Source organism: Aulonocara sp. 'chitande type north' Nkhata Bay, linkage group LG16 (genome assembly GCF_057382095.1).
Source record: "Aulonocara sp. 'chitande type north' Nkhata Bay isolate Kocher_YH1m ecotype deep benthic linkage group LG16, A_spYH_male_GT1.1, whole genome shotgun sequence".
NCBI classification, from domain to species: domain Eukaryota; kingdom Metazoa; phylum Chordata; class Actinopteri; order Cichliformes; family Cichlidae; genus Aulonocara; species Aulonocara sp. 'chitande type north' Nkhata Bay.
Window position 1 is genome coordinate 18,472,065 of NC_141359.1, and position 22,753 is coordinate 18,494,817.

The window sequence follows — 22,753 nt, forward strand, 5'->3', positions numbered from 1 at the left end:
TATTTCAAAACTAGACTTCTCCTTTAAATATTAGACAAAAGCTGCTAAGTTTTCCTTTAATTGATGAGCATGATCTAGCTTTTATTGCGTTATTGCAACTGTGGTATGCTATATCTCAGAAGTAGTGGTGAGTTGTAGGGTATGGCTAAAAAAGAGAGAAAGACTAAGCCCACCATGCTATAAAGCCTTTATAATAAACTTAAACCTACACCAATATTTACTGAATACAATAATGTATTTCTACACATTTTACATCAGATGAAAACTTTGGTTGTAAGATTCAGATAAATATTTATTAAAAACTAGACATTTTAAATGAGAATAAGAAAGAAAAGTATGGATCCTGGTGTTATTTGTCTCTCAGAAACAGTTCATTTCTTCCCTTCAACTCATTCATGTCACCTAAAAGGTAAACCTGTTTCTCCATCACCTGTTCAGCTCTGATGATTCAGTAAGGACATCTCCTGGTTTCATCTTCATGTTTCCCTCTCACCACATATCCAAACCGATATCATGGCCAGCAGCTTTACAGCTGTGGCTCCAACAAACATCAGCTGATACTAGAAATTAACATTAAATAAATTCTACCGACAGCTGATCAAGCTTAAACGTGCTGCTGTTGTTTAGCGCTACATCGGCTGGTTCCCTCTTTCTGGCGCAGAGAGAAAAGCCGATCAGCTGATCATTGATCAGTTTCATGATTGAATTAGTAACTTTCTAGCTTAAGTAGTTATGAAATCCCGTTCCTTTTCACCTCAACTTTAAGGTTCGACCTCCTCTGCTGTAACTGGTCAAGCCCAGATTCGATCATGACCAACTGGCCAATCCACCACCATTCATTTATATCGTTAAAAAAAAAAAGAAATAAACCCCCATCGGCCCATAAAAACGAAAAATCATGAGCGCCCCACCGGGCAAATGCCCTGGTCTCAGCCCGCTCAGAACACCGGCGCTACAACACCGCCTGGGAACAAACTGCTCTTCACGCTCTTGTTTTGCTCTGGATGCACTTCCGGGTTTCACCGGATGTTCCTAAGGAATATTGCAGCGCCCGTTGGGTACACTATCGGACTGTGGAAAATGTGTGCCTTCTGTGACTGTAAGGTGCAGGTGTACACGTCCGTGGGAAAGTAGGTTTCCAGTTTCCTGATACTGTGCGTTGCACTTGCGAGCGGCTGTGGCCTGGGGTAAGCTTTAGCTTTCCTGCGTGTTTCTAGCATCATGGGTAAGCCATAGCTTTAACGCTGCTAGCTGTAGCCGAGAGCTAATCAGATTTAATCTTTCTGGTGTGTTCAGGCAGAGAAAATAAACATAAATAAACACGAGGTCTGCACGGTGACCTCCGAGGTTACAATGTGCCGTGTTACAACCATAATAAAGGTTGGCTGTTTGGATTGGGAGCAGCATGTGCGCTAAACATCAGCTTCAATTACAAAAGAAAGCTGGAGTGTTGCTTGCTGAACTGGCAGTGTCGGTCGCTTATGGTTAGCTGCAAGTCGGTACTGTTACAGTCACAACACTGAGTTTTATATATATTTCTGAGTTTGCATTTCATCATTTTGGCTTATGAGAGTCCACAAAGAAACTGATTTATAATTCATTTAACTTCATAAGATCTGTCGATGGTGGTTGATGCAAAATAGGAAATGCATGTGAGTTTAAACATATAGGAAGTACATTTTCTTTTGATCATGTTTGGCAGCAATTCGTGTGGTCTGCCAAGTGCCTTTTTCCCCTTTTACAGCAACATGTGATGTAGTTTCCTTTTGGAGAGGGTTTATTTACTGAATAATACTTTTTCCAGGGTTTGAAGTCAGTTAACTGACTTCAAACCCTGGAAATACCCTGGAAATACTCATACTTTTGTGATACGCTGGCCAGGATAACAACGTGGGCAATGTATCTGCAATATTCTGCAGTCTGACACACTCTGAGAGACATTTATGTCAGATGCATAATGATATATGCCCATTGACCATTTTATTAGGTACACCCGTTCAACTCAAAACAAATACAGCCAATTACATGGCATCAATTTGAGGCATGTAGATATGGCCAAGAGGACCTGTTCAAACTCTGAGCATCAGAATAAGGAACAAAGGTGCAGCAGAAGACTACAGCGGAGTGGCAGTTAAGAACAGGAAACTGAGGCCACATTGTGCACAGGCTCACCGGAATCGTCCAATCTCTATTGTCCGATTCTGGTCTGGTTTCTGCTGCAACATTTTGTTAGTAGCATTATAATTTAAGGTAAACAACATGAAAGCATGTGGTGGAAGTGTAATAGTGTGGGGATATTTTCTTGCACACTTAAGGTCCTTTAGTACCAACTGAGCACCGTTTAAACATTACAGCCTACCTGAGAATTGCTCGCCACGTCCATCCCTTTATGACCAGAGTGTAAACATCATCTCAGGTTTGGTTCTAGCAGGAAAGCGCACTATGTCACACAGGCAGGGCTCTAGACTAACTTTTTGCCATGGTTGCACTGGTGCGCCTAAAAATAAAATTTAGGCGCACCAGCACAAAATTTAGGCGTACAAGCACAAAAGTTAGGCGTACCCAAATTTTTTAACTGCATTACTTAACACCGCAGTTTTACATGTTCACGTTTTTTTTTTATTTGTAAATGATTAACTAACAACCTTTCAAAATGATTAACTTGACACCCCCTTTGCTGCCCAAATTAACAGCAGCTCCATCAGCCCCCATAGCAATGATTTTATCCAACCAGTTACTGCACTGGTCCCCAAGAGCAGCAAATGCTTTCTTTGAGGCAGCATAAATTCCTAAACAAATGAAAAAAAAAACCATTTACCTCTCAGATCAAGAGTTTACAATGCAGTCTTTTTCAGTTTGAGTTTCTATATTCATGTATTATTGCTATGTTTAATTTTCAATGATAAGAACATGCTAGATATGGTTAATTCAGTAACACGACGTAATATTATTAATCATATACATAGGCTACGTGACATGACATGGCTTACCTTGGGCATGGGCATGCTGGACCTCAATGTGTCCAATCAGTATATTCGCTGGTCTTCCTTTTTGCAAGATACGAGCGTACACAATGACACATTCTTTTGTAGCGATCTCTGTGTCTCCATCGATCAGGAAGGCCATGTATGTACTGTTCGCAATTTCCACTAACGTCTTTTTTTTCAGTGTGTCAGCGATTACGCCTATAAACTGGGCGCACGCAACATCATTGCTGTATGTGGGGTTTATGTCCAAGCCATTTTTCCTGTGAAGAGTTATTTCTGACTTGAACTTAGTAAACGGAACTTCTTCTTTTGCAATATTGTAGGCGATGTTAAACTTAATGATCATCTCGGCCTCCTCCGATGACCTGTTTACTCCTGCCTGCCGCTGAAAGGCAGTGAGGAGCGGGGACATTTTGGCAGAGCATTTATCGCGGCATATAATGTGTCTTCTCGATGCTGTATGCTTTTTCAGCGTTTCAATTCGAAACGTATTAGCACCAGTGACAAATGCTGTGTTGCCGGCCATGGTCTTTCCACACTCGCGACAATAAATGCAGTGCATCATATTGTCAGCTTGGCTGTATCTTAGCCAGGGAAACTGGTCAAGCCACTCGATTCGAAATCTATACATTTTCTCACTTTTACTTTCAGTGGACTCCGGCTGGGAGTCGATCGTATGTGGCTCATTTTCTGATGCCGTCTCCGGACCAGTGTTTGACAAAAACGGAGAGGTTGATGGCTCCGTGTCAGAGCGCTGGCTCAGAACTTTGGACTGATCAGGCCTTAACTTAACGAAAAAGTTATCAATTTTTCTTTTCATATTTTCTCAATACCAACTTCATACACTTCTGACCTGGGCTACTCACCCTTCTCTATCTGCCCGCACTTTCAAACGTAAACACAAGTAGGTCTGCAGGAATATCTGGACCACGGCCAATCACAGAGGTCCCCGCCTCTGAGTATCTCTGATTGGTTTAGAACACGACATGGGCATAATGTGTGTCTGTTGTTGAACACACGGAGACTTTCAGGGTTGCTGAAACTTTTTTTTCCGAGAAAATACTTGGTCGCACCGGTGCAACCAAGTATTTTTTATTAGTCGCACCATGGAGAAATTTGGTCGCACTCTAGAGCCCTGCACACAGGTCAAATCTTCTCCAGCTGGTTTCTTGAACTTGACAATGAGTTTATCAGATCTCAGTCGATAGACCACCTGTGGGTTGTGGATGCGAAGTTATTAAATTTGCAGCAACTGTGTGAGGCTTTTATGTCAATGTGGACCAAAATCTCTGAGGAATATTTCCAGCAACTTGTTGAATCTATGCCATGGAGAATTAATACAGTTCTGACGTGGGGGTCCAACCTGATAGTAACAAAGTGTATCTAATAAAGTGTCCGGGGAATGAATGTATTACTCAATTTATTTATTTATTTTTAAAGAAAGCTTATTGTGGTAATGTTCTGGGGTTATTATTCAGTTTTAATAATGTTTGAGTGTTTAGCTGAATGTGTGGTTTGCCATGTTCCCCCTCATTTTTCTTTTCTTTTTTCTTTTTTTTAAACACAAGCTGATTAACTGCTGTTTATTTAACCATGTGTGCGTGACCACAACAAGTCATGAAGTACTGATGTTTTTGTCTGAGCAAATAAAAAAAACACAGTGTTATGTCACGTTTCATTAAATCAGGCTCAGTCATTTTTGTTCATAAAATATTCCATAAAAACTGGAAAATGTGTTTTGTTTCAATGTTCAGAAAACATATCCCAAGAGGAAGCAGTTATGTTGTATTCCTGTGTTAATATTTGTCTCACAGCTAACTATAGGTCATAAAACTATATGTCAGCAAGTATTTCCTGTTTTAGGAAGTCATTAGTCTTCCCATTACGCACATTTTTCTCTGTTTTATCACATTTGTCTAAATTTTATTAACATTTGGCAGGAATCTGTTAGCATGTCCATCTTTTGGAAGTTATTTGACTGAGCCACCCAGTTGGAGTTTTTCTTCCAACAAAACTTGTTGTTTGTTAGATTTATACCATTTTCACATTCACATGCAGGCCATTTTACATGCTACTGTTCTTGATGATGATAATAATAATAATAATGATGGCACACTATATGGCTTTTTTCACATTTGTCTTTTTGTTTGCTTCTTGCAGTCTTGTTGCTGTGCCTTACCCGTGGACCATGATGGAGCAAAGGAGAGCCTTAACTATTCCATTTACAGTGGGCAAGGATAACCTGGTATATATATCACCTATGTTTTATGAAATACCCACTTTCCATTTCATCCATTCATTCTTGTGAGCTTGTGTGAGTGTGCCGTTTTAATTGTATTTCCTCTTGGCCCAATCCTGTGGTGCTGATGGCTTCATTGCTGCATTCATATCCTTTGCTGATCACAAGCACGTTGCAAATTGGGATTCTTTTACTTTCTCACATGTTTGCTCTTGTCAGTCTGATAATCAGTGAGCCCACTCTCTTCCTAGTAAGGGCTGGAGACCTGACTGATTGAGGATAGGGAGCTGTACTTAGTGGATTTCCTTGCATAATCAACGCTTAAAAGCTGTTACAAGGATTGCAACTAAGAGTTACTTTGACTCCCACTGAAGCTGCTGATTATGTCTTCGGTGAACTTATTCATTGCTGGTGTTTGTAAAATATCAGAAAACTAGCAAAAATAACACCTCTTAAGATACCACAATGCTAAGTTCTCCTAACAGAAGTCTAGATTTAGTTTACAATGACAAAACGAGAAGCAACAGATGCTTCTTGAGAAACAGCTGAAAGTGGACAATGCAGGTCTTTTTGCCCGAGAGTCAACATTTTTAAATAGGTGTCAGCTGACTCGTCCAACAATTCATGGGTTAGGGAGCTTTGACTGCTACCCATCATTGTATTTGAACTGGAATTATAGACGCTAGCTTATACACACCGCTTTAACAGCAGCTGGTCTGACAGTTGCAACTGCATGCAACAAGCTTAGCATATTTCCTTAGTTGTGTGAAAGAAATCTTGCGCTTTTGTTTATTGCATTGCAATGTGTTTTATACAAGCATGGTCACTAATAACCATATTAATTTTAGATGGAAAATCCACTCAGAATTCCCATGACATGTCTTTCATCAGAGTATGGAAAATTAGAAAGACAGGTACAGCGTTATCTTTATGCTAACATGGTTATTCTGGGTTATTCTTATAACTAACAGTGTCTGCCTCCTCTTTGAAAGGTTTCCTGGACTGCGTTTGCAGATTGCAAATTCAGAAATCGCAAGTCACCGCATAAAAACGGATCCACGAAGTTTGATCACAGCCATGCAGCTATGATCGCACTGGACATGGACAGGTAAGGAGGCAAGAAGTGTCGTGTGATGATTTGACTTTTTTAAACTGCGGACTAAAATATCTGCTTATGATTTAAAACTCATAAATATGTGCTGTTGTCTACACTGAAGCGTACTGCGCTTATGTTCTCTGTAAAAAATAAAAAATAAAAAATAAAAAATAAAATTTTTTTTTGCAGTCTTAAGCATTCACAAAATGGGGCGCTCACAATTAATAATGAAGTTCTCCAAGGTCTCTCTTAATCTAACCTTCATTACTCCAGGACAACAAAAATAAAAAAGTGTCACTGCAGTATTTCTTCAAAATTAGAGTAATATCATTTCTCTGCAGAGCACTTGCAGGAGCAACAGAAATGGGAGAAGAAGGGTAAAGAGTGCTGATAAATTAAATAGATGGAGGTGGTCATTGTTCTTTAAGACAGGTGCTGCACAGTTAGTATACGTCCATTAAAATGCCTGTTTGGGCCACCCAGGCATATTTGCCTTTTCTGTATATATTTTATAAATTTTGCACAGTGGTCAGAGTTGCGGTCCATAAAGGAAACATTGCAAACACCATGACTCAAAGCCAAGCTTATCATTTCTGCACATGTGACTTATCTACACCATTAGACCGCACCCTGTTGATCAGCTGGCACACATAAAGTCTCACGTGCAGAGATAGATGAGTTTTAAGCCTGAATACCTCAGTGGGCTTGATGGGAACAATATGCGGAGAAGACGTCGTTCGAGGAAGGTTGTGAATCAACGATTCTCTGCTTTCTCCCACAGGAGGAAGCCTCTTCTGATCCTGACAGATGTCCTGAAGACAAAATTCGGCATGGAGTATATGGAAAGGACAAAAAAGACTCATAGTGCGAAGAACAGAGGACAAACGCCAAGCAGGCGGAGGGAGAGCGGTCAGTGTAGAGAGGAAACACCGACCTACAGAGACACTAGATCCAGTCAGAGGGAAGCCAGGAATAACAGGAGCAAGAGTGTGACACCCAAGCGCAACCAGAGGACTGTCACTCCAACCTCCCAAAGGTGGGATAGCATTGTAAAAGAAGTAATGTGAAGGACTATTAGTTAGATGAAGCAGTCGGTCTCTCTCAAATATCCTTACGAGCAGTAAGTTCTGGTAAACACCGACCAACCCAATAAGACGAAGGGGGGGGAAAGTAAGTTAAAAAGTGTATGTCTTTCTGGCCACTTTCATTAATTTTACATCTTTAGAGGCTTGTAGAATCTGCAGTAGCTCATTTTAATTGGGGAAACATATTTACATACAACACACTTTACACTAAAGCCAGCATACTTTTTTTTTTCAACCCAGACCTGAATGGAAACGCCCAATTTTTAACAGTTTGCTAAAAATAGGAATAAACTGTACAGCATAATCAGAACATCTTTTCCCGTCTTTTTCTCCACAGGTTGAGCCTTAGAAGAAGACCACAAAATGTTGACAACCAAGAGGACAAAGAAGAAAGCAAAGATATCGAGGAGGTGATAATAGGCAAGGACAACACAGAAGATGACAGATTTGCTGAAGTTGTAGGTGGGTAAACATGAAGAGTTGATGCAGTTGTTGGTTTAATGCTGCTGGCGCTCTTTTGTGACTGACTTTGTTGTCATAAAGACAATGTTGGATTTAACTGTGAATAAATCGTGTACTCGAGACATTACCGTTCCATCCACCGCTGGTCTTATTTCCAGAGTAGCTTTAAAAAAAACAAAAGTTATATAGAGCAAAGGACATCACATGTTACTCTGTTTACTTATCAGTGTTTAAAGTTTAGTAATCGTTTTCCTGTTTTTGACCTGCTTTGAGGACAGGGAATTCCATTCATAGGTTGTCAGTGGTGTATGAGTGTATTTTAACTTTATATGTTTGTCATGCAGACTGTGGGTTGTCTTTGAGCTGGGAGCCTGCTGAGGATATAGTGTCCTGTGACATCAAAGACAGGTGGACTGATTCAGAAAAAGATGCACAGCCTAGTCTGGTGAGTACCACTTTTAAAACTCAAAATGAAACCAGGAACAATCAACCTTGATTAAACTTAACCAATCCCCGGAGAGCTTAGCAGGTGTGCACCAGACTATGCAAACATGGTAGCAAATTTTCTTGTCAGCCTTGTGCTTTGAATAAGGCTTTGAGTCCTTTCCACGCAAGCAGTCAGAGTCTGAAACACTGGAAAAACAGAAACTGAAAGCCAAAGTTGATTGGCATACTTCCTGGCCATAACAATTGAGATCATGTGTGGGGAGATTCTGGCTCTAAAGTTAGAGATAAAAAGTAGAGACGCGTCCTAACCAACTGCAGGCTCAGTGATCAAGAACTGGCAGGTGACAAGAGAAAAGGTGTTGGCAAACCAATAGAAAATGTGACTGTTGGACAGATTAGGTTGAGACAGAAGCTCACTTCCTCTTTGAATTTAAGAGATTCAGTGATATAAGGAACTTTTTCAGGAGATAAAGTGACGGGGCACATCTTACTTCCCAGTACATGTTAGCATGTTGTGACCTGAGCCTAAGAGTTACTGCATGAATTCCACCCCTGTATCGTTTTAGTGAATTTAGTGCTACAGTTAACTAGATTAGAACAAAAGCTGGGAAACGAGTAACCTGCCTCAACACAGACAGCATAGACAGAAGGAAGAGCGCAGGGCACCTCCCCCACCCTCATTCAGATCTCGCGTTTGGAATTATTTTGGTTTTCATGTCACGTATGACCCTGAAGGTAAGCGAGTCATGGACTAAAGTAAAACAGTATGTTGGATGTGCCATGCAATGCTCAATTACATGGGTGGGAACTAGTGTGTTAGCGCAGTTAGCTCGTTAACGTGTTGGCCGTCTAGCCCCATGCACGGGGCGATCGGCGGTAGCTCGTTAACGGAGATTTGCCGTGTTGTGGCGTTAAGGTCATTTCAACGAGATTAACCTGAAAGCACTAGTGGGAACACAACGAATATGACTGCACATTTACGCCGACATCATCCTAGTGCAAAGACAAAAACAACAAGCATGCTACTAACTTTAGCCGAGTCATTTAGACAGCTGTTAGCACATGATTCTCCTTATGCTGCTGAGAATATAGCCCAGAAGAAGCGGATAGTATAGCTTTTATTTTGGAAAGAGACATTTCTCTGTAGTAAACTCTCTTTTCCAAAGATGAGTGATTCCTCAATCAGATACAGGGCTTGCAATATCGCTAGCCCGACGTCCTGGAGCTAGCGATTTTTTTTCAGTCGGGCTACCAAAATCTATCTCTTCCCTGCCCGTCAGGCTATTGTAGGAAGGAAAAATATATGTCAATGCTTTTGCATTCTTTCAGAAATGTAGCTGGGTAATTATGTCATTGGCATCGGTGAGCCACTGTCAATATGTGACATATTGAAATCGCGTTTGAATTTGCGCTTGTTTTTTTGCTTTCACTTTGCAATCGTGCGAACTGTGTATAGAGAGCAACAGCACTGATCTGTGAGTGATGATAATTTGTGCACCAATTCCTCTGACATCGTCTTATTAATCGTTAGCTTACTATGCAAACATGACAAGTGAAATCTCCCGCAGCTTAAACATGTGAGAGGTTGATCGCGCAGAGAATCGCTGAGCTTATGTGAGTGCGTGTGTAAAAGCAGCAGGATATATATTTGACTATGATGACCTGGATGACTGAGAACCTTCACAGACAGATATATATTTTAGTTCTGCTGAGCCAAATAAGACAGGTCAGGGTGAAGAAGTGACAGCCAAAGAAAAGCTTACCACAAAACGGAGAAGTTATGACAAATCAGACTATAAGGCAAAAAGAAAGTGCAGCTTTATGGTTTCATGGACAAAAGAATTTCTGTGGCTGCAATATGACGAGCTAAATAACCAGGGCTGCACATAAGTGGTCCGCAGGTGCGTATTCGCTGTCAAAATAAAAAACACGCACAAGGGTTAGGGTTAAATTTAAAAACTGTACTTTTGAGTTAAAATATATATTTATAATTTTAATAAATGACAAATTAAAAAGGCATGAACATTTTTTTTGTATCGAAAAAATATCGAACCGTGACACCAAAGTATCGAACCGAACCGAACCGTGAATTTTGTGTATCGTTGCACCCCTACTCAGCAGTTGTTATTCCGTGTCTAAAAAGTGAGATTAAAAATTTATTTTGTTTTACTGTATTCTAAAAATGGCTCTGTGATCTTTCAGTTTATGCTGTGTGCTCAGTAAACAGCAGAAGTGATACATTATACTTTATGTTGTGTGATAGAAGAGGAAAAGAAGGGATTCGGCGTCCCAATGCAATGGAACGGAGAGCCCCAAACGCAACCGCGAGAGCGTTCTTCAGCTCACAGAAGAAGATGGAAGAGATGGAGGAGCATTCTCTGCACCCATTTGTCACGAGGACAGTAGAGAGGATGGTGATTTGGAGAGCTTGGAGCATTGCATAGTGCAGTTCACGGTGGGTGAAGACAATGGAACAGAAGTTCTTGTCCCAGTCATCAACCCTGATTTGGAACGCGAAGATTTTACTGGCAGCCCAAGACAAAGCCTATCATCCACACAGGACAACGGGAATCAGATCAGTCCCTCTGAGCCCAGTGAGTACACCCAACAAACGTGTGGCTTCAGTCCACTGCTGAGTGTGTCTGAGCAGGCCAGAACCTGGCAAATGAATACCAGTCTGTGTGTGTGTGTGTGCGTGTGCGTTTGTGTGTGTGTGAGAGGGCCTCATTTAAACAAAACTTCAGTAATTAATTGTGCTGCATCTGCTCAGTGACTTTGAAATTGACTCACCTTGAAATAGCGGCCATCAAAATAAAGTGTGTTACTAAGTCATACATGTTATAAGCGGCTCTTAGTCAGAAAAGTTGCACAACCAATATTCCCGATTATGAGAGAGAAAGCTACTGCCTATTTACAGCATGTGATGGAGAAATAGGCTTTTGCTGATTGTTTTAACAGATTAAAAGACCTGCATTTGTGGTGACGAACCGTTTCACTCTAACAAAGTACAGCTATACTTTTGAGCGTTTAATTCTCTCAGCCCTCTTCACAAAGACCAGGATTTGTGTGTGCGTATGTGTGACACAGAGGGCGCTATCTGTTGGACTAGTTAAATGCATCTTAAACTAATCTCTTAATCAGTAATGGTGGTCAGATAAAATGTAAATGATAACTTTGTTTATGTAGCAATAAATACATGTAATTTCTTTCTTTTTTATTTCTCCACGGCTGAAAGCAGTACTGATAATTTTGGTGCTTATTGATTCTCCAGTTTTTTTAATAATTTTTTTCCCAGGGTTCATTCAAAACCAGGTTTTGGGGTCCATCCCTACTAGGAGGCATCCTAGGAGTCTGATGCCTGAACCAATTCAGCTGATTCTTTTGAGTGTGAAGCAGGATGTTATTAGGTTGTAACCATTAGTTGCTTTTTGCATACATTCACCAAAATTAGTTTGAAAAGTTAGAATAGAATAGAATAGAATTAAACTTTATTGTCATTGCACATGCACAGGTACAGGGCAACGAAATGCAGTTTGCATCCATCCAGAAGTGCTTAGTGATATAGATATATTACAATATATATTAGCAATAATATAGATATGTAAGTATATTACAGAAATGGGTCTATTATGTTATAATGTACACGGTATGAAGTATGTTGTGAATATTCTATAACTATAAGTATGTACAGGCTGTAGTGAGTACAAGCTATGTACAGGATATGGACAGGATATAAATATGAAAAACTATACAGAATATGAAATAAATAACTTTACAGGAATCTGAGATATACAGCTATACAGAAATGGGAACTATGCAAGTTGTAAACAGTTGTAGGGTTAAAAATTATCGTATGTACAGAATGATTGTTTACACAGGGCTATACAGTAGTGCAGTTAAGGTAAGTGAGGGTGTGGATAATTTCTACAGAGGCTATATAAAGTGCTAGTGGTTGTGAGTGGTGGTTCACTCCATGTTATTATTGTGTGTTTGAGGGTACAGTTGTCCATTGTGGGGGTGTGTATGTTCAGTCCATGAGTTAACGTGGGTCAGATGTCAGGAGGCAGAGTTCAGGAGTCTGACAGCTGTGGGGAAGAAGCTGTTCCGGTACCTGGTGGTCTTAGTCCGGAGGCTCCTGTGGCGCCTCCCAGAGGGCAGGAGGGTGAAGAGTCCATGTGATGGGTGACTGGGGTCTTTGATGATTTTCCCAGCCCTTTTCAGACACCGCTTCCTGTAGATGTCTTTTATGGCAGGAAGTGGTGCTCCGGCGATGCGCTGGGCAGTTTTCACGACCCTCTGCAACGCCTTCCGGTCCGAGGCAGAGCAGTTCCCGTACCAGACTGTTATACAGTTGGTCAGGATGCTCTCGATGGTGCAACGATAGAAGTTCACCAGGATGTCTGAGGACAGGTGGTTCTTCCTCAGGGTCCTCAAGAAGAAGAGGCGCTGGTGAGCCTTCTTGACCAGCTTGGAGCAGTTGGTCGTCCAGGTGAGATCCTCGGAGATGTGGACTCCCAGGAACTTGAAGCTGCTCACACGCTCCACAGCCGTCCCCTTAATGTGGATGGGTGGATGTGGGTCAGCATTCCTCCTGTAGTCCACGATGAGCTCCTTGGTCTTCTCGGTGTTAAGCAGCAGGTTGTTTGTGTCGCACCACTCAGCCAGACGATCCACCTCCTCCCTGTAGGCGGCCTCATCGTTGTCACTGATGAGGCCAATCACCGTGGTGTCATCTGCAAACTTAATGATGGTGTTGGAACCATCAGCAGGTCTGCAGTCGTGGGTGAAGAGGGAGTAGAGGAAAGTTACTAAAAATGTCAAAGATGTCAGCTACCCTGAGGACTTACTTATTTATCAAGTTAACAAGCTGTTATTTTAATGCCTTAAACACTAAAATACAACTTCTCTGTAGTATCCATGTTCTTTCTATGTTTATGAGGCACATGAACACACTGAAGACTGACGCAGGAAAAGGGGCCATCCGGGAGCACGTGAAAATACAATTAGCAGCTACAATGTTTTCACTGTTTAGCTTACCCACGTGCCTTTTCCTGGATTACTACTGTCCTCACTGTGGCTTTAAAGCCCATTACATTTCCATTATACAGTATCAGATAGGGGCTTATGTGTCCTCAAGCGTTTTGTACTTTTAGAGAATTCCAAAGAAAAGGTTCACTCTGGCCTCATGTTGTCTTAATGGTTGTGTTTCAGTTGTGCTGTCCAGTGACGATGAGGAGGGTGGAGACGTTTCTCGGGGCTGCAGCCAAGTCCGCACACTGGTCGCTGTGGAAGACGCAGTAATAAAGGGTCAGTCGTCACAGGAAGCTGAGGCCAAACAGCAACACACTGCTGACATGCAGGTTGGTAGAGTGTGTTCAGTCCAGCACAAACACATTTCATATGTGATCTCAGTTTTTATAATCCCCTTATATATGTTCTTTTCCTTTTTTATATTGTGCAGACAACAGCCTCGCACATGCCTCTAAACTGAGCTGAGCTAATGCCCAGATTAACATGACATCACAAAGGGTGTTTTACAGACATGATCCGGGGGCCTAAGGTTTTACTTCACCCCAGGGTGTCCAAGTCACCAACTGCTAATTAAAAGACAATACTTTGCCTGTGCGGCAGCCACTTAGTCTTGTATCTGACCCAATGACATGAAGGGAGAGAGGAGCCATGCACGTGGATGTCTGGATATAATAAAAGGAAGAACTTGTTCTTTTCTAAACCATTATGTTATCGATTTCACAGTCACGTGAACTAAGATCACTCTACAGCTGCTTTCAAAAACTGCCACCATTGTAAGATCGTGGCATTATAAGGAGAACATCGAGTTTCAAACCTGGTACATTAACAATGGTTTATAGTCAATGCATTTAACACATGCATCAAATTTTGGCAGGAAGAGTCACTGAATTCAGCTTTAAATAGCTTTGCAGTGCATGCAGTGAGTAAGAATATTTGTGTGTGTGTGTTCTTTAGCTGTAGCACAGTATCACAGATCAGTTTCATTTAGTGCCACAAAAAGGTTGAACAAACTCCTGCAGAATAGACCACCAGGTGACCTCCTGCGTCTTCTCTTTCTTTCTCATTTGAGCAACATATCAAGACAAATATCTCGATATGCTATTTTTCAATAGACAGCGGAATACCTGCAAACTGCCATGTCATTCTTTTAACCACCACCAGATGGTGCCAAAGCAACAATTTTATATAGCCTCTGCATGCTGCCCTTTAATCATGCCACTAGTTATCTTTGTAGTCTGTTATTATCCTGACATTACCGTGTATTAATCTGTTTGCATCGTTGTGCGGCTTCGCAGCCTGCTCTATTTCCTGTAAACTTTGCATGTGTGTGTCTGTTTGTGTTTTGCAGGTGTTTGTTGTGCACAACACTACTCTTCCAGTGACTTCAGCTCCCAGTTTCAATATAGACTATTCCTGCATGGAGTTGCCCTTCTGTGGTCTGCACTGTGGAGTTTATCATGGAAAAGCAAATGGACCCATCGCGGTAACCCTGATGAAATGCAAAGATGGGCTTTTTGCCGTAAGCATGCACAGAATTTGAAAATCTAATGCATCTTTCTCTCTGTTCACAGATAGAGGAGGAAGAAATCATCATCCCACTCAAAGGTAATATTTATAAATATGTTTTGATCTTAAGTAATTCCTTTTCCTAATAACTTTTAAAGAGAACCTCTCTCCATCAGCTTTTCTGATCATTTTTTGTGCCTTTGGGCAGGGTTGTATAAGCTTTGACACAAAAACAAGTCACCTCATTTTGTTTTGGCACAGTATCCTCTCTTAGCTTTTCACTTATTTCGCTTAGCTTCTTTGTGCTAATGCGTCAAACCCTCAAGATCCCAGTAGACTTTCACCTCTGAATCTGTAAAACTCAGTCAATTTATGGGTTCATTTAATGACATTTTAGCCTGCCTTTGTGTGCGTAACCCTTGTTTCTATTAAAGAAGAGTGGTTGAACATTATTTTCCAAAGCATTAAAAACAAAAGTATTACTTAGCTAGAAAAAGATTTATAAAAGGCAAGAACAAAATTGTTACCTTATACTTTAAAAATACTTGCACAAAATATACAAGCTGTTTGTCAATTTAACAAGACAAACATTGTAAAATACCAGAAACAAGAATAAAGTGTAAAGCTGTTTGTAAAAATGTATTGTCCTTACGACCGCATCTTGTGTTCAGACACCAGTGAGGAGCTGGAGGTGAAGTTGACCTTTGAGCGTTTGGAGCTGAGGAGGTACAGTGTTTGGGAGCGACAGGAACTGGAAGAACGACAGCTGCACTTTAAGGGTGATGAGGAGCCCACACCTGCTGCTGTGCTGCTATTTTGTGTGTCAGAAACTGCTGCCGCTTCGGTACAGCAGGACCTCCGCCTGCTGTCGGCCAAAAAAGATGGAGCTGTGAACACTGGTGAGACTGCTGGATGACAAGTTCAGGGTTTTGGTCATTTAAACTTAAAAATGCTGAAGGTTTCTGTTATATAGTGCCAGCATTCAGCATTATTTCATATTGCGCTCTGTTTTAATAGGGAAAGCCAGCCCTTTCATCCTGCTGACTCTGAGAGAACCTCTGGAGGGAATGGAGGGAGCTTTTTTGCGCTCTCTCCTGGACATTGTCTGTCTCAAGACTCTGGCAAATGAACAAACCAATTTAAGGCACAGTACAGACAGATTTAGTGAGTTGGGAGACGTTCTGTCTCCTGTTCTTTCTCTGGATGATAGCATAGAGCTGATTAGAAGAACTGGACTAGACTCTTTCCTGCTCTCCATGCTGGGTGTGACAAACACGGACACAGAACCTGAAGAAGACAAAAAGCCCACAGCACAAAAGACAGACTCAGTTTTAGAGACAGAGATTGCACCAGAGCCAGACACAGAAGCACCTTTGCTCAAACCAAAGCCTGATCAGGAAGAACAAAGGGTTGAATGTCCCTCTGATGTAAGTGTCTACTGGGTGGTTCAGTAAGAGTATTACCCCCCCCCCCCCCAAACCGTTTTTTCTTTACTGGTACTCAGCTTGCAAGCCTGCACATTTAGCTTGTGCCCACTTCACAATCACCTGACAGCCACTGGTCTGTGATGTGCATTTCCCTCCACAGAAGGAGAAAGAGGAACCGACTCCTGTGTATACAATGTGCCATCGTAGAACCAGAGGATCCTACTCTGTGTCACTGTGTAAACCAGGCTCCAGCTGGACTAAATATAAACATCAGGGTCTGGCTCACAGGCAAGTAGCCTAAGCTAAGATGCTTATGAGATTCATCAGTGGAGGTTTGAGATCTGTTCATACAGACCACCAGTATATTTAAAATATTTGTACAGACAGGTCCTTAAGTATTTGGACAGTGGCACAAATTTTATAATTTCTGCTTCTTTACACCAACACAGAGGATTTGAACTACAGCAATTAAGCTGTGATTAAAGGTGTATGTCAGGTACTTTGATTTTAAGTTGCCCGGACAAGTGAGACTAAATGTTAAAAAGTTACAGGAAAAGTTTGGGTAGTTCCTTATACAGACTGTCCTATTATTATAATAGATTTTATAATTTGAGTTGATTAATTCATAGAAATGTTTTTTTTTATATTTTTAAACTGGACCCAGTATAAATAGTGGAAAACCAGGAACTTTTGTGTTATTTAACTGTTTATCTGTTCATTACTTTGGTGTACTATGAATGAAGTCTTCAATGGGCTGATGTAGGTGTTAATTCAGGGAAGTTGGAGCAGTTTTGTGGATAGTTGTGGCCTGCTACTTGTTATTTTTTGAGGAAAACCAAAAACTCATGGTTGACCATGAAAAACAGGTTAAGTGGATGATCGTAAAGCTCTCATAGGTGAGGAAAACCCTTTCACAACACATCTAGCAAATTCGGGAATATTTATAAAGAAGTAGCTGTATCACCATCAAGGGCTATAATCAAAAGATGCCTTTGTGACAGTAAATACAGAGGGGCTACAGCAAGATTCAAACAGCTAGTATTGGTCAAGAACAGAACAAACTGGTTAGACTTTGCTAAGAAACATCTAAAAAACATCTGGTCCAGCTGTGGAGTAGGATTCTGCAGAAAGATTAAGTCCAGATGAGCGTGAACCAGAGTGATGGGAAGAGAAGAGTATGAAGAACAAAAGGAAGGGCTCGTGATCTGAAGCATACCACATCATCTGTCAAACACAGTAGAGACAATCTGATGGCATGGAAATGTATGGCTGCGAGTGGAACTGGGTCATTGTTGCTGATTGATGATGTGACTGCTGATAGAAGTAGCAGCATGAATTCTTTGCAAAATGCTTTACTACTTGGATGCAGTCAAAATCCGGAAACCTGGATGACCTTTATTAAAGAGGATAATGACCCCAAACACAAAGCTAAAACTACCTGAAAACAAGGAACAGAAAGTTCTCAAGTGGCCAAGTCAGTCTACTGATCTCAGCCCAAGCTTATTTTCCACTTGGTGAAAGCAGAGAGCTCCACAAACAAACAGCTGAACACAGCTGCAGTAAATGCTGTCAGAGCTTCTCAAAGGAGGAACCTCTGGGGATGCCTATTGACTGCAAAGTATAATTCTTAGTTAATTCTGAGCCTTTTAAAATTGTGCTATGTTGTAATATCCTAAATTGCTAAAATAATATTTTATTGAGCTCCTCGAATAAATTTTAAGCCTCCACTTTGATCACATTGTGATTGCTTAATTTCGGATCCACTGTGGTGATGTCCAGAGGCAAAATGATTAAAATGTTCAAGCTGTAACACACTGCGAGGAACTTATTGGGATTATATTTATGAACGACAAGAGGAGAGCAGGGAATATTTTGACTGGACTAACTTAATTCTTAGATTAATCACTAATCAATCACAAAAGTGAATGAATAAACAAACTGCAAATTATTTGGGGTGTTAATACTACTATGAGGTCCCCATTTATCGTAATACTAATCTGACTTATGAGATCAGTGCATCCTCATAAAAACACTTTGAATAATATGTATAACCTAAAAGTTCTGATGATCTAAATAACGGCTCATTCTTATCTCCTGCTTCCTTACTTAGGTTGATCCAGTTTCCTCCTCCGCCAATGAAAGGAGGAATCACTGTTACAATGGAGGACCTGCAGTGCCTTGACAGTGGGAAATACCTTAACGATGTTATCATTGATTTTTACCTCAAGTATGAACTTTTATTTTTTTTATTTATTAAACAAAAGGCATTAATTGATTCTGAGTCTTGGGATAGAGATGCTTCTAAATTGATCGTTTTTGATTTTTGTGTTTTTAAAACCAGATACCTCCTCCAGAACGCATCTGCTTCAGTGGTCGAGCGCTCCCACATTTTCAGCAGCTTCTTCTACAAGCAGCTGACGCGGCGGGACAATGCCAGTGAAGGTGGCAACAGCGACTCGTAAGTAACCCTGATAGAGTTTGCAGTCTGCTTTGGGGTGTACTGATTGTGTGAAATGTCTTCACTTAAAGTGTTCTTACCTTCTTACGCTTTACTGGATTTAACAAGATAGCACAATAACTGCCAGCCGTTTAAGATACACTACATCCTCCTTAAACAGTATTATAACCTGCAGTACCTTTTGAGTTGGATGCATTGGTCATTAGTGTAGATGTCCACATCTACACCATCTAAGCTTCAAAGACCAAAATGCAATGCTTAATAGATTGCATGTTTAATGTATTTAGACCTGATATGTCCTGTAATCAAGATTCATGTTACAGGCACGACTCCAAAAATGTTTTTATTGTTTTTATTTTTGTTTGTATTCAGCTGTCAGAGACAGAGGCGGCACCAACGCGTGAAGACATGGACACGACACGTCGACATCTTCAAAAAGGACTTCTTGTTTGTACCTGTCAATCAGGAGTAAGTTCAGCACAGGAGGTGTTATTTGCACAGTTTTCTTCTCTTTTTAATTTTCAGTAAATCTGTTAAACACATCACATGACTCTCTCCATTTAGAGCTCACTGGTATTTAGTTGTCATTTGCTTTCCCGGACTGGGTGAGCCTAAAATCGAGGGCTGGACAGGAAAGAGCAGCGACGTGACGGAGGAGTCTGAGAGTCAAGATGATGCGCAAGGAAGTAAAAGCTTTAATGATGATGTGGAGAAATCACATATGCGCAGTGACAATATAGACACAGACACAGGTATTTTTGACTCATGCCTTCTTTGTCTTTGGTGTTTATATGTGGTGTTTATACCAGTGACGACAGAAAGGTGAAGGTAATCATTGTGTGTCGTTTCGTGTCTTTTAGAAAATACCCAGGAAGAATTCACCAAAGATTCACCACCTAATCCAGTAGTAAGATATAATTCAGTTACATATAAGAATATTTAAAAGTGTCTGTTTGTTCCTGCAAACCAGCTCAGTCTATTTTTGTCTTTGTAGAGTTGTACAGAGCTGACGTGGCAAAAGAAGACAGTTTGCAAAAGGTGAGTTTTTACACCTTTTTAGTCCATATTCTAAAAAGAAACTCCTTTTGTCCTCTGATCATCTGTTTTCTGACCTCTTAACACCATTTATGTTCATGCACTGATAATGGTTTAGTAGGGTGGGTCTAGATGGGGTGTTTTATTAGGAAAAGCAGCCCAATGCTCTAAATTGTGGCTGTGTGTGACTTCCTGCCAGGCTCATCTGCTTTGTGTAGCTTGACATGACTTCTATCCAAAATGTATTAGGCGCATATGTTTAAGCAGAAAGCTGCTTCCAACATACGTCTAATGAAGTCATAAGCATCGTCGACAGTTACTGGTCAGCCACCACTGGCTGATTTAACCCGTTGAGTTCAGTTCAACATGCCGCTCAATGTGTTGGTTTCCCTTGTTGCTGGGCTTCAAAAATGGTGGTTTAGATTTTTGTGAAGGAGTTGGTCTCATGAGTCATCGAGTGATGCCTTTGACCGACCAATCGGTGGCATGCAGTATGATGTCACATCTTTGGAGCGACTTGGCTTGTTTGGAGCCCCGGCTGAGCAGGTACTAATAAATACCTGCTACCAGGTAGATGGTTGGATACTTTTTGATCCCACAAGGGAAATTTTTGTGCTACAGCAGCATGATAAAGAGTAAAAATAGTACAGTGTTCAATCCAGAATAATAAACAACACAGTTAAATAATAGGGATATGGCTCTTATACTATGAGATGGTGCAGGAATTTATGTATTTACAACAGTGGTTAAAAAGGCACTACAACTTAATGTAAAACCCCTTACAGCTGAGCTGAGCCAAGTAGGCACTTGCGGAAAAGAGGCAATGGTCTTTGTGTGTTTTGGAAGTTTATGTGGTTTCCCCCCTGGTCTCTGGGTATTTAAACACATCTGAACAAAAAGACTTTACAAATGAAAGCTTGATATAAAAGTAAACACTGACTTGCAGCTGTCTGTCCTCTCTGTAGGCCGTGTATTCTTATCATGGATTCCCTTAAACTTTCTCTTCATGAACGAGTCTTCAAACTGTTGCGGGAGTAAGTATGACACCTTAAACCCACAATTCTGAAGCTGGGTATGCATGGGTATGGGTCTGTGTGAAATGTTATTGTATTTTTATTTTTTTTTAATGACACATTTGTCTGCCAGATACTTGCAGTCAGAATGGGAGGTGCGTCGTGGGTCACCGAGGGACTTTGGTCCTGATCAGATGAAAAGCTCACACTGCCACGTCCCCCTTCAGGATAACAGCAGCGACTGTGGCCTCTACCTGCTACAATACGTTGAGTGCTTTTTGAAGGTAAAGCACTTTTTTAACGTCACATTTAGTTTAGCTAATAATGCGTTCAAGGACAGCATAAATAATTCTGCTTCTGCTTTCAGGACCCCGTGGTGCACTTTGACCTCCCACTACACCTAGAACAATGGTTTTCACGGCAGCAGGTGCGAAGGAAGCGAGATGAAATCCGAGATCTTGTACTTAACCTTTACCGACATCAGAACCTGGATAATAGACTAGGAAAGCAGCTGAGCGGTTGAGCACATCACATTCCTGTAGCCATTAAAAATCACTGCTCATACTGAGCAACGGTCATTTCAGCGTGAACTGAAAATATTTCTTTTAAAGCAGATTCTTTTATTTTATGCATTAACTTGAAAATGTAAACCTTTGACTACCTGGGGGTCCTATTAGTGAATATAAAAGAATTGGCTAATTAAAAATAAAGGGCAGAAAAAAAATAAAAGCATATCTAGACACACAAATCAATCCAGACTTTTTACTGTTTGTTTTTATACTGATAACTATTTTATAAAGAAATATTAAAATTCAATTTTCTATGTAGTATGCCCAAGCAGATAATGTGTGAAAGCATAACAGTGGTAAAACTTAGTTTGCAAAGTGATATATTTAAATTTTTTTAAAGTTCTATTAGGATCCCCCTTGCTTTGATCTTTGGTTTCTTTTAAGCTTTTGTAGTTTGAATTCAGCTTGCTGGCATCCGGTAGACATTTCGTGTATTATCCGACTGACAGTTCAGTTCAGCTCAGATCTCAGTTGTGTGTTTTTTCTTATCCAGGTTGTCCCTGATGTTGCCTTCTTTTGTATCAAAGTTTTATTAGATGAGATTTACTTTAGACAAAATGTAAGAAGCGTCGGTGTGGTATTTAATAGACAGGAGTTTTCTTACTGAATTTCATTAGAAAAATATATGATTTGAAACCACAGGACTGTGCCTCTCCCTCCCAGCTACAGACAGACCCGGCAGTCACCCACTTCTCTAATTAAGTTAAAGTGTGTATAACAGTGTGTGTCTGTGACTCTCTGTAGAGCCCGACCAATACTTCATTTGAAAAAAGTCTGCTAATCTGATATATCGGCCAATTTTTTTCTTCTTTTCTTTGTGAAAAATAAACAGATGTTCTTGTTTGAAACACAGTAGGAAAGGAATTAAGTGCAAAATTGCCATTGCTTTCATATCAAATTGCTTCACTGGCCTGTGCTGTTATCCTGCCTGGGTTTGTCCTGCAAAATGAGTTTCAAGTCCTGGTTAATAGATAACTTTATGAATTTAACATGAATACACCTCGCAAAAAAAAGTTTAAGGGCACACACGCTGGCATGTGTAACGTTCGATGACCTGCTGAAGACCCATTCAGTCCTTTATTAATGTTCTCAGTTTTCCCTTTTTGCCAGATTGTTCAGTTGTCGTTTTCTTGTGTAACACCTTTATGGTGTTCTGTTTGGGATTTTTTTTAAATTTTTTATTTTGTCAGATGAATGTACAGAAACTGATTCCAAAATACATTTGGTTTCATTTGTATATTAAAACTTGTAGAAAAAATGATGCTTGTTCTGATGTGTCTTTTTTTTTTGTTGCTGTTTATATTTGAAACTAAATTGCTTAAGTTAATAAGCCCAGTCTGGTCCTTGTGAAGAATGATTTACAAACTGGTGCATTGTGAAGCGTTTTATTTTGACTGG

At 40.5% G+C, this 22,753-nt stretch overlaps 1 protein-coding gene across 3 annotated transcripts; it reads left to right on the top strand.

The window, feature by feature from the left end:
* Positions 1–866: 866 nt before the first annotated feature.
* Positions 867–21,684, top strand: LOC147311299 (sentrin-specific protease 7). Of its 3 annotated transcripts, none has more exons than XM_086266729.1 (23): positions 867–1,130; positions 5,148–5,232; positions 6,075–6,140; positions 6,219–6,334; positions 7,104–7,358; positions 7,745–7,869; positions 8,214–8,314; positions 10,580–10,910; positions 13,528–13,676; positions 14,696–14,830; positions 14,919–14,952; positions 15,525–15,752; positions 15,871–16,280; positions 16,441–16,568; positions 18,391–18,507; positions 18,622–18,738; positions 19,111–19,206; positions 19,303–19,490; positions 19,599–19,645; positions 19,733–19,776; positions 20,739–20,807; positions 20,920–21,070; positions 21,154–21,684. In XM_086266729.1, the coding sequence occupies exons 1-23, from the start codon at positions 919–921 to the stop codon at positions 21,307–21,309; spliced, it is 3,360 nt and encodes a 1,119-aa protein (XP_086122855.1). In that variant the 5' UTR covers positions 867–918; the 3' UTR covers positions 21,310–21,684. The 3 variants fall into 3 exon arrangements, with proteins under 3 accessions (XP_086122855.1, XP_086122852.1, XP_086122854.1); XM_086266726.1 differs by having other exon boundaries at positions 1,049–1,187; XM_086266728.1 differs by lacking the exon at positions 6,075–6,140 and having other exon boundaries at positions 1,049–1,187.
* The last annotated feature ends 1,069 nt before the right edge of the window (positions 21,685–22,753 follow it).

Excerpts from the sequence above, each read along its gene's own strand:
- LOC147311299 (XM_086266729.1), top strand. The coding sequence starts at position 919 with ATGCCCTGGTCTCAGCCCGCTCAGAACACCGGCGCTACAACACCGCCT. Across the intron at positions 14,831-14,918 it reads AAGCAAATGGACCCATCGCG|ATAGAGGAGGAAGAAATCAT; the intron begins GTAACCCTGATG and ends CTCTGTTCACAG. Across the intron at positions 21,071-21,153 it reads ACGTTGAGTGCTTTTTGAAG|GACCCCGTGGTGCACTTTGA; the intron begins GTAAAGCACTTT and ends TTCTGCTTTCAG.